Genomic DNA, 12,197 nt, shown 5'->3' with positions numbered 1-12,197 from the left:
CGTCACCTGAAGTCCTGCCTGCCTGGCGTGGATCAGCTGCCTGCCTGCTGTAAATAAGAATGTGTCCTTAATGACTTACCTGGTTAAATAAAGGTTCAATCAAATAAAAATACCAAAAGAATCAGGAAAGCCTTTTTGTCACATTGAATTATTAAATGTCTATTACAACGCTGGTCTTCTATGGTAGCCTAACAAGCTCTTTGGTGTGAAGAGTGTGGTTGAGAGCAGGTAATGGCCCCCTTGCACACATGGACGTATTATGCCACTAGGGGTTTTCAGGGCAAAAAAGTGCTATGGGCTCCCCAGGGGGGTCTGTCACAGGGACTACATAACTCTGAGAGGGCTGTTTCTCCAGGAAGAAGACTTAGTGATTAGTGAATTAGTGAGACTGGGCTTCTGGTGGTCAGGGCCCCCGATATAGTCTGGGGCCCTGGGGAATTTGCCTGGTATGCCCGGTTGGTAATGCAGGCATGGCTGTTCCCGTGAGATTCCTTTCTAGTGCAAATGAGGGATGGGAAGATTCCGGCTGCAGTCTGTGATGCCACACTGGGAACCAGACCCTCCCTCTCGTCGGTGAAAGAATGAGAGGGCATGGAGTGACCACCAAACACCATACAAAAATTATTATCATTATTTCTTTGGCTAATTGCTCAATTAATTGGCTTTTATAGTAGATAGTAATAATATAATATAATTTGGCATCTGTCTATACTCCTCAGTTTAATTGGAAAATAATTTAATAGACCTATGAGATATGCTTGATAATAAGCCTATACATCTCTAAATCCTATAAATCAATCAAATATCCTCATAAAAGTGAGTGAACCAGGGTCAAGCCGAGTCGAGATGGCAATGATGATGATGATGATGATGATGATGATGATGATGAACGCACATCCTTTCTCTTTTGTTACATGATGGGGGAACACAATTTAGAGCGGGTCTATATGAGGGGGGGGGGGTCTTCGGGAGGGGGAGAGACCACTAGCTGTGACGAAAGTTGAGCTCGCTTTCCTTCCCTTCTCAACCCTTTCCCCAGCATCCATCCATCGAAGGCGTGGAGAACATCTCGTGCACTGCATACACACATACGCGCGCACACACACGCACACACCTTGCCTCTTGGAAGAAACGCGCTCCATTATATGGGGAAGATGGAGAAATGGCACGCGCAGTTTTCCAAATTTGAAGCCCAGGAAATCAAAGAATATTTTCATTTATGACACAAACCTAGCTCGTGCATCGATAGGAACTTACTCAAAGCAAAAGGTAAGATGCTTTGCATCATTATTGTCATGTCATGGATTTCTCGCTGTTGTCCATTGGTAATATTGTTTGACTATATAAGATTGGTCGTTATTTTAAATGAAAAAAAAATGCTCGCCGATATTGCCATCAATCTATTGACTTGAAAAGAAAAGACGATTTAATGTGATCTGCGAAGAAAATAGCAGCTGACTTCACGGTACACATCCTCTCTACATCATTTTCTCAATGTAAGTTAAAAAAAATTGTTTGTTTGTTTTTTTACATTTTGTACGGCAATTATAATGCTTTTTATACAAATACTTTCATTAGGCTACTCAAACGAACGCATCAATCTGTATATTTGACAGACCACCGTCTCACGCGAAATTGTTCACCCATTCTCGTGGAATTTAGCTTTTTTACGGCTTTTCTTGGATTCACCCTTATAAATCATCATACAATTGACTGTCAACCCCCATAGTAGGCTATTGTTTAACAAAGATGAATGGAGGGGATTCCGTAACCACGTTAAATATTATAATTATAAATAGTATGAAATATGAAGTAAGATAGATTCAGAGAAAGAGGTGGAGAGAGAAGGGGGGGGGGTGTAACATGTTTCTGCCCCCTTGTGGTTTTGAGATATTGGGGTTTTATTGTTTGATAGATTACAGGAGGTGGTAGTGATCAGCCCATAATAATATAGAATGTTTTTTTCTTTCTCTGAGTCTCAACATTATGCTGTCAAACATGTCTAGTGATCATTTAATGATGTTCCTTTTGGGGGATTTTTTTTTATTAAGCTCTGTATCTTCTCTAAAAAGCAATATTCACATGCAGTTTTTTATACGGTATAATTCAATGTGTTCCTCTAGCCTGAGGCAATTGTTTTAAATCACACGTTGTTATTATTTTTCCAGTTCTTCCAAATCAATTTGGAGAGACACTTGCAGCAGCACTCATCTTATATGAAGCAAACCTCAGGTTACTGTCACAATTTAGGAGGCAATCTTTATGACCGAGGGAACCCTCAAGCTTTAAACAATACTCGACACTTTCACACGATCCCTTATGCAGAATTTGTACCGGTTTGGTTTAGGAGCCTTATGAATGCAGGAGCGCACAGCCCTCGCGACCGTCCTCCTCTTGGTTTCCTGTTATGTAACTTCATCCCCATCGCTCTGCATCAGCCTCACAAATGATGATCGCTCCTTGGCTCACATGAGCTAACGCCGGATATATATAGATGGAGCACAACACATGAGAGTAGAGGGTAGACAGGGTAAAAGGGCAGAGTGAGATGGGGCAGAAAAATGTGTGTGTGAGAGTGACTGAGAGAGAGAGAGAGAGAGAGAGAGAGAGAGAGAGAGAGAGAGAGAGAGAGAGAGAGAGAGAGAGAGAGAGTAGAGAGGGTGGGGGTATATGGTGGTGGTGGGAGGGGGAGGGGGTTGGGTACTGAGGCAGTGAGTGATGAATTATGTAAACGTTTTTCTCTCCAGAACCTCTATGTTGAGTAAGCAAAAAAAAATCTGACCGGAGGGCAACACTGTCTGAGTGGCATGTGAGTCATATTACACAGTAATAACACCTCACTGGGATTTCAAATTTTTACATTGCAGATTTCCCCCTTTTCGACTGATACAGAAACATGGATGTATCTCCGTCCAAGCTGCAGCAAGGATCCAAGAAGAGGGTGAAGATCCACCCCAACACGGTGACGGTGAAGTATGCCACCCACTTCCCCCAGCCCGGCGACGAGGGCTACGATGACGCGCCCTCCTTTGAGGAGTTTGGGGCGTTCGCAGAGGCCAACGCTGGAAAGAGACTGGTGTCGGACACTAAAGGCGGCAGGACTTTCTTTGGGACCATGGACGCCCAGCCTAGGCCGTCAGGGGTGCAGCAGAGGGACAAGGGGGTCGGGGGCCAGCTGGCCAGCTTTGGCGAGGCCAACGTCCTGGCCTCCAGGGTCACCTGGATGGCTTTGTTCGGAGCGGCGGTGGCCCACGGCTGCGTGGCGCTGATCACCCGCCTGGCTGCCGACCGCTCCAAAGTGCCCTCCCTGGAGCTGCTCTTCATCCGCTCGGTGATCCAAGTGCTATCCATCCTGGTGGTCTTCTACTACCAGGAGGCCCCCTTCGGCCCCAAGGGCTACCGCCTGCGTCTCTTCTTCTACGGTGTCTGTAACGTCATCTCCATCACCTGCGCCTACACCTCCTTCGCCATCGTGCCGCCGAGCAACGGCACCATCATGTGGCGTGCCTCCACCACCGTGTTCAGCGCGGTGCTGGCGTTCCTGCTGCTGGACGAGAGGCTGGGCTACACAGACGTGGTCACGGTCGTGGGCAGCGTGTTCGGCCTGTGCCTGGTCATGGTCCCCAACGTGGCGGGTGAGGAGAAGTCCCGGCTGATCTTCTGGAAGGAGGCCTTCGGCTACACGATGACGGTGATGGCGGGCCTGACCGCCGCCCTCTCCATGATCGTCTACCGGGCCATCAAGGAGCGCGTGAGCATGTGGACGGCGCTCTTCACCTTCGGCTGGACAGGCACGGTGTGGGGCGCCTCCACCATGTTCATCATGCAGGAGCCCATCGTCCCTCTGGACGGGGAGACTTGGGGCTACCTCATTGGGATCTGTATCTGCTCCACCGTGGCGTTCCTCGGCGTCTACTACGCCCTCAACAAGTTCCACCCGGCCTTGGTCAGCACCGTTCAGCACCTGGAGATCGTGGTGGCCATGCTCCTCCAGCTCATCGTCCTGAGGATGATCCCGTCCGTCTACGATGTTATCGGGGGGCTGGTCATCATGGTCAGCGTGTTCACCCTGACGGGGGTCAAGCTGTACAGGGTGAGCAGGGCCATTCGGCAGGATTATCAGGAGATCCTCGAATCGCCCGTCAAATGAAGTCGCCTCTGGGAGTGGCTGTGTGTGTGTCCATGTGTTTACAATGTTGCTCGATTCATGTGCAATTTCAAGAATGTCCGGATCTATTGATTTTGTATCGTTGTGTTGTCGGAGGAGTGCCAATTGTGTAATGTCTTAATATTTGTGCGTGAAATAAAAGAGAAGTGTTCTATGGTGATTTTACCCCCCTCTGATAGCATTGATTTGAGATCACACCGTCTATAATATCAAATGGTTGGCGAGAACACTTTGATCTTCCATCCAATTCATATGTTTTGCATCAGAAAACAAAACCATATTGGATTTGGTCTGGTGTGGCAATGTGAAATGACCCATTTCCTGATATTGACAAGGTGTGATGTTTCACTCACTCCAACCAACCCACATAGAAAGGAAATCTAGGCCTGTCTGGTGCTCTCAGAGTAGGGCAGTCTGGAATCGGGGAGACACTTTAGAAATATGGCCCAAAGTAGAACACTGGAGCACACAGACTTAAGCCTATAATCTTCTTTTATCAAAGACTAACGTTTCGACGCATTGGTGCATCTTTATCAGTCAAATGGTACTGAGGAGACGTTCATTCTCTTACATGCCTTTCCATAATTAGGGACTCACGCAGCATCAGCTGGGAGAATGAGGAGGATGCATATAGGCAGAGTCCTCAATTAAAGCTGCAGTAGGCAGCCTTAGAGAAATTAGCGTATTAGTTCATTACAGTGATTAATTAGTAGTATTAGAGTGGGTTTACCTGCCCAGCAGAAATAGAGCATGCTCTGCATCACTTTTCAAGCCCATGCCCAAAGACCTCTGATTGGCTATTGATGCAGGGAGCTGTTGTTTTTTGCAATCAGATATTTTTGCCCTGGGTCACATCAGAAAACTAAGACCACCATCGTGTCACATGTGCGCCCAAAAGTATGCACAATGTGCAAAACCACCCCGCTGGGAAATATATATATTTTCAGCTTGAAGCTGCTAGTACCTCTGGGAGTCTGTGGAAAACCTTTGTTGTGCGTGCATAGGCTTGACAAGTGATGCAGACCTTGCTCTATTTCAGCTGAGCAGGTAAACTCACTCTTGTTAATTTCTCTGAAGTTGCCTAATGCAGCTTTGACCAATAATACAAAAGAAAAAACAAATATATAATACATATTTATGACATTACATCAGTATCCACATCCAATTAATCTAAATATCTTATTATATCAGTAACAATAATAAATAGCTTGTATAAAAATGATTTTACATTAGCTTCATGAAAAACAAGTCAGGCATAGTTCCTCATTCCTGATGGTTCGACTATGTTGAGTTCGTTGATGCAGAATGTTTCTCTACATAGCAATCTATTCATCTATAATGTTTCCACCTCTATAGGGGAAGGTGCAGTTTTTCAATCCCCCAGGATTTAAGAGACGCAGGATAACCTTAGAATGACCAAACACAAGACTGCTATCTGCACTAAAGATATGGACTATGCAATCGCACCTCATTATGTTCAATGTAATCCTGGCTCTACATACAGTTTATTGGATGTGGTTACTGATGTAATGTCATGAATAATTATTTATTTTCTATTACTGGTTAATTGAGGACCCTGTCCATTGTAGCCTATTGCCCCCTCATCATTCTTCCAGTCTATGCTCAGTCCCTAATTATGGGAGGATACTGTAAGGGAATGAATGTATCCTCAGTATGTTTCACTCTGATGAAGATGCGCCATGCTCTGAAAAGTTTATCTTAAATAAAACAAGTTTATTGCCTTAAATTTGTGTTCTACTTTGGGCCAAACTGAAAGTTTGGTTCATGCTAACTCAAGATTATAAATCTAGATAGTGTTTTCAGTTGTTTTGGAAAAACTAAACAAAATAAAACAAAACAAAACAGTTGGATATTACTTGCGTCCATTTGATGCATCTCCCAGTGCTCTAAATTACCCTCAAATTAGATTTCCTCCCTTGTAATACATTATGGCCATACATTACATTATGGCTCATCTGGTCGTACTTGGGGTTATGTACAGCACACGCAGGCACCAGCTGATGTGTAATAGTAGTGATTACATCTCTGTATGCTAGTCCTGCTTTTTATCAGACAACCGTCATGTTGATGCCCAGAGGCGGGCATGCACGCATACTATTGAATTTAAGTCTCCTTCAACAACATGAGCCCATCATGTTCCCTTTTGCCGTACGAGACCCAGTAGTTAGTCAGAAAGCTTTCCTTTCTTTGTGGAGAAAATCTGTGCATTCTCCCTGAGGCCAAACAAAATGTATGGTATGGAATTAAGTGTAGTATAATGAAGACGCTTGTGTGACCCACCTGGATTTGAACCAGGGAAAACAAACATCTACCGGTGAGTCAACTCAAACGAGAATCCCCCCCTGGACAAGGCAAATATTGGACTTACTAGACTTCAGACAGGGCTTCTCTGACCCCAAACACCCCAAACCAGCCTGGCACCACTGTTACCCACCTGGATTCGTAGCAGCCCCCCCCCCCCCCCTGCATGGGAAACCAAACATCTACTGGTCAGCTAGAGAGGGAAGGGCAATCCCCCCGGGCCAAGGGATGATAATACTAAAGCTATTGAGGTCAGAAACCAGCACAAAGTGGATGATTCACTGAGAGCCCACCAGGTGGCGACCACAAGCCACGTTGTTATCTAGACCCGGTGTACTGTCTTCTGGAAGGTTTCACCCGGCTCTTCGATTTTACGTACTGAGGTAACTGCTGATGCTTTACATCCAAAGTTATATTGTATTATATTAGTATTCCGTTGCCTGACTATCTACGGTTGTCTTGCCAAGACGGTGTTCATGCATCGTAGAGCACATCTACACGAAATCACATTTCAATCAATCTGCTGAATCTGTAAATGGTAAAGCTATTGCAACTTTAGTTTACACTGTATTACATCATGCGTCACATTCACCGTTGAACAGCCCTGCGGTATTTTATATTCTCAATCTCAACACATTAATAAATGTTTTTAAAGCGTCCGCTGATTTTTTTTTTTTTTTATTACAGCACACAGGCCTAGTGCGTGGTTATACAGCCGTCAAAATAATGAAAACGTTGCAAACGTTGCTGTCTTGAGTGAAATAACGTCCTGTCTACCACTCAGATAGTTGTTTCGTAAGTGTGAGTTTTGTCTTGTAGTTAGGGAATTTTAGCAAGATGTTTGGACCATCTGTGAAATGTTTTATTACCAATAGCTTTCTTCACCAAAGTGTTCCTATAGGTGTCTACTAACACCTCTCAATTTATTCAAACCCAAATCCTCGGGGAAAATTCTGGAGAGCCAATCAAAGTTAAGGAGCCCAGGGGGATTGGGCGAAAAATATGAAAAAAATTTAAATCAAATATTAACGTGTGGGGTGACTAACTAGGGGGTTTCAGGGGTGCTGAATCTATTCCAACCATTAGTTTTGAATAAGGCTCCCTGGTCATAAAATATTGGTATATTATATATATAGTATAATATATTTTAAGCTATAATGCACAGCAAAAAGGGTATAATCAACGGTATGGGACTGAGGTGTTGTTGGTTTGATTCTATTCAGGAAAATAAAATATGAAAATATTGCAAAACACTAATAAGTGTTCACCTACTGTGCACACATGCTCAGTAGGATACACTGTCTGCATGTGGAGAAGGAGCAGGAGTGCTGCATCATGGCAAATATTTCTGCACAACAAAAACGATTTTAAGGTATGATCGTTTAACTACTCTTTGGGAGAGTAATTGGTTTTCCTCTGCTGGCAAAAGGTTTGATAACTGTAAATTTACTGTAGCACTTTATCAATTTTCTCTAGTTTATTGCTAACAATAAACAACCATTCACCTAGCTAAAGTTTGCTTACAGATAACATTAGATAGATAGCTAGCATCAGAGTGGTTATAAGATCAGCTGGACTTTGTGTGGTGATCTACTTTTTCAGTGAAGATAATATTGTAGTTCACTCACTCCATCAATAAGTCTTGCTGTGTGGACCAGTTCTGTATGTTTTGACACGAATCATGACACTTGTCTTTTAGTAGACTACAACATGGAAGAGGATTATGTAGCTTGTTGCTTAAGGTGCTTGTTTGTTTGTTTGTTTGTTTGTTTGTTTGTTTGTTTATTTATTAACACAGTTAAACAGAAGTAAAAACAATACATAATAAGTTATAACGATTGTGAAGGAGAAGTTAGAAGCCTAGAGGCTTATCAAGAACGTCCCCCGTTTTATAAAATCAAACATACAAAAATACAAAAATATGCATATTATAAAATACCAGAATACATTAAAAGATTCGTGTTAATACAAACATACATACACACAGTACATACATGGATATACTGTGTACATAATAATATATAACAACCCACCCACCTGCCTATAAACCTACCCACCCACATAACCAAATGCATACCTACATGTATGACCTGTTATCTATCTACTACTTTTGGATGAGAATTTCTTTGTAGTTTGCTTTAAAAATAAGCAGAGATGGAGATTTCCTCAGCATAGGATCAGCTGCATTCCAAATATTGGACCCTCTATACCTCACTGAGAACTGCCTAAGTGAAGTACCACAATAAGGCAGGTCCCTGGACTGACGTGTAGCATATGAATGAACATCTGAATTAAAAGAAAAAAAACTATTAAAACCATTTGGTAGATTGTGATCATGAATGCATTTGTACACAAATATACATATCTGTAAAGAATTAACCTCAGACACAGTCAGAATGTTTAGTTTCTTGAAAAGAGGAGCAGATGGTTCAAATCGATCTGAGAGGGTTGCCAGTCTAACAAATCTTTTTTGAAGTAAAATAATTTTTTGAAGATGAGATGAATGAGTGCTAGCCCAAATTATGTTACAATAAGATATGTAAGGAAAGATAAGACTATAATACAGGATTAAAAAAAACGTCTATTTATCAATGAACACACCTAATTATACCTACTGACTTCATTGCTTTTTTACAAACATGATCAATGTGTTTTTTCCAATTTAGTTTATCATCAACTAGGATCCCTAAAAACTTTGTTGAAGTTACTTGTTTGAGTTCGGTGTTACTGATCAATAGCTTTGCCTCCTTTTTCGAATAACTTTTACCTTTATTACAAAATACAATAAAATTAGATTTTTCTACATTTAACGATAGCTTATTAGTCTGGAACCAATCTGAGACACAAGATAAACCATCATTTGCTTCCCTAATTAATACTGCAAAATTCTCATGTGACATTATAATGTTGGTGTCATCAGCAAACAAGATCGAGAATACTCTAGGAGATACCCAAGCAAAATCATTTATATAAATCAAAAATAAAAGGGGGCCAAGTATAGAGCCCTGAGGAACCCCACAGACTAGCTTTGCCCTGTCAGAGTCATCGCCATTTATGGAAACAAACTGTTCCCTATTATAAAGATAGTCACTGAGCCATTTAATCACGTCGCCAGCCAAACCATACCTCTGAAGCTTTGATATAAGTATTTTATGGTCCACAGTATCAAATGCTTTGGATAGATCCAGAAATATACCAATTGAAAATTGCTTATTGTCTAGTGCATCTGTGATTCTATCTATAAACTGTAAGAGAGCCATGTATGTAGAGTGCTTTTGTCTGAAACCATATTGATGTTCATAATATATTATTGTCATTAAGATGTTTCAAAATTCTGGTATAAACCAGCTTCTCCAATATTTTAGATATGGACGGTAATAACGAAATCGGACGGTAATTGGAAAATAAGGATGAGTCACCAGATTTAAACAGAGGTATAACTTTTGCCACTTTCAAGTCTCCTGGAACAACACCTGTTTCCAGGGAGAGTGAAAAAACGTGGTTCAATGGCTCAATTATTGAAGGTAATACCTCTTTAAGCAGACTACTTTTAATATTATCATAACCTGCTGCTGAGTTTTTTAAATTTAAAATAATATTTTGCATTTCTTCCGAGGTAGGTGGTTCAAATGTAGACATAGATGGGTACTGACCTTGAATCTTGTCAAGTGGACAGTTATTTGTGCTCTTAATATTTCTAGCCAAGGAAATTCCAATGTTTACAAAATAATTATTGAAACCATTTGCAATCTCTGATGATACAAAAGTAGATGGAAATGAAACAGCATGCTTTTTTTTATTAAGTAATTGATTTATGACGTTCCATGTGGATTTTATGTTGCTGGCAGCTTCTTTAAATTTATTTAACTTTTTTACTAAAAAACGAATGGTTGGAATAGATTCAGCGCCCTGAAAAACCCTAGTTAGACACCCCACAAGTTAATATTTGATTTTTCATATTTTTCACCCAAGCCCTCTGGGTATACCAATATTTTATGGCCAGGGACCCAATTTTAAACCCTGCTAAACCCTGTAGAGAAGGACACCAGGGTCTTCCTGTCCCATGTGTTATCGAAGGGGTTTACTTCTTCCAACCATCCAACTATGGTGGAGCTGCTAGCACTTTGACACCTTGACCCAGACAATACGCTGCGTCTGTTCAACCTGTCTGGCCGTTGGTCTTGCTCATCTTGCCCTAAAGAATAGAATTAGTTAAAAGTTTTTATTAAATTGAGATGTCACTCACAACATAGAATATGATTGAAAACTGCAAGTGCTTTCATCACAATGAAAAAGAAAATAAACGTACGATTTCCAGTGGATTTACTTCTTGCACCATTGTATAGCTTGGTTCTGCATTCCAAATGGCGTCTAAGCTTGGGGTCATCTCCGTTTTTCCAGTCTTCATGTAGTCTTCTGATTAATGCTTCATCGTCCACACTCAGAATAAGACAAAATCTGTGCATAGCCTTTTTGGGTGACTTTTGAGAGCTTTTTAATCCCAGTCTCGGGACCACCACAGATGAAGCACCTTAAGCAACAAGCTACATAATCCTCTTCCATGTTGTAGTCTACTAAAAGACAAGTGTCATGATTCGTGTCAAAACATACAGAACTGGTCCACACAGCAAGACTTATTGATGGAGTGAGTGAACTACAAGATTATCTTCACTGAAAAAGTAGATCACCACACAAAGTCCAGCTGATCTTATAACCACTCTGATGCTAGCTATCTATCTAATGTTAGCTGTAAGCCAACTTTAGCTAGGTGAATGGTTGTTTATTGTTAGCAATAAACTAGAGAAAATTGATGAAGTGCTACATTTACAGTTATCAAACCTTTTGCCAGCAGAGGAAAACCAATTACTCTCCCAAAGAGTAGTTAAACGATCATACCTTAAAATCGTTTTTGTTGTGCAGAAATATTTGCCATGATGCAGCACTCCTGCTCCTTCCCCACATGCAGACAGTGTATCCTACTGAGCATGTGTGCACAGTAGGTGAACACTTATTAGTGTTTTGCAATATTTTCATATTTTATTTTCCTGAATAGAATCAAACCAACAACACCTCAGTCCCATACCGTTGATTATACCCTTTTTGCTGTGCATTATAGCTTAAAATATATTATACTATATATATAATATACCAATATTTTATGACCAGGGAGCCATTCTTATTCAAAACTAATGGTTGGAATAGATTCAGCACCCCTGAAACCCCCTAGTTAGTCACCCCACACGTTAATATTTGATTTAAATTTTTTTCATATTTTTCGCCCAAGCCCCCTGGGCTCCTTAACTTTGATTGGCTCTCCAGAATTTTCCCCGAGGATTTGGGTTTGAATAAATTGAGAGGTGTTAGTAGACACCTATAGGAACACTTTGGTGAAGAAAGCTATTGGTAATACATTTTTTCACAGATGGTCCAAACATCTAGCTAAGATTCCCTAACTATTGGTAATATGAGCCTGTTGATTAGAAATGGGACACAGCTAGGAGTATGCATTGCAGAGTGAGCCCATCTGTTTGTGCAGGAAACAGATTGCATCCTGCAGTGCACAGTACAACCCTCTTCTACAGTACATCACCTCGCAACACAATCCTCCCTCAGACCACAGACATGTTCATTAGAAATAGCATCACTTCCCGGGAGGGAGGGGACTGTATGGAATTTGGAGCCAAGTTATTGTGTCCGCGTGTGTGTG

General features: G+C 41.5%; 1 protein-coding gene across 2 annotated transcripts; it reads left to right on the top strand.

The window, feature by feature from the left end:
- The first annotated feature begins 1,160 nt into the window (after window positions 1-1,160).
- Window positions 1,161-4,216, top strand: slc35g2b (solute carrier family 35 member G2b). 2 transcript variants are annotated; one of them, XM_084326325.1, is made up of 2 exons: window positions 1,161-1,269; window positions 2,868-4,216. In XM_084326325.1, exon 2 carries the CDS (start codon window positions 2,897-2,899, stop codon window positions 4,148-4,150), a length of 1,254 nt encoding a protein of 417 aa, XP_084182451.1. In that variant the 5' UTR covers window positions 1,161-1,269; window positions 2,868-2,896; the 3' UTR covers window positions 4,151-4,216. The 2 variants fall into 2 exon arrangements, with proteins under 2 accessions (XP_084182451.1, XP_084182452.1); XM_084326326.1 differs by lacking the exon at window positions 1,161-1,269 and adding an exon at window positions 1,441-1,496.
- Window positions 4,217-12,197: the final 7,981 nt, after the last annotated feature.

This window comes from Notolepis coatsorum (assembly GCF_963971535.1).
Source record: "Notolepis coatsorum genome assembly, chromosome: 12".
In the NCBI taxonomy this organism is placed as follows: Eukaryota; Metazoa; Chordata; class Actinopteri; order Aulopiformes; family Paralepididae; genus Notolepis; species Notolepis coatsorum.
The sequence above is the reverse complement of the archived record's forward strand: the minus strand, read 5'-3'. Positions and strand labels throughout refer to the sequence as shown.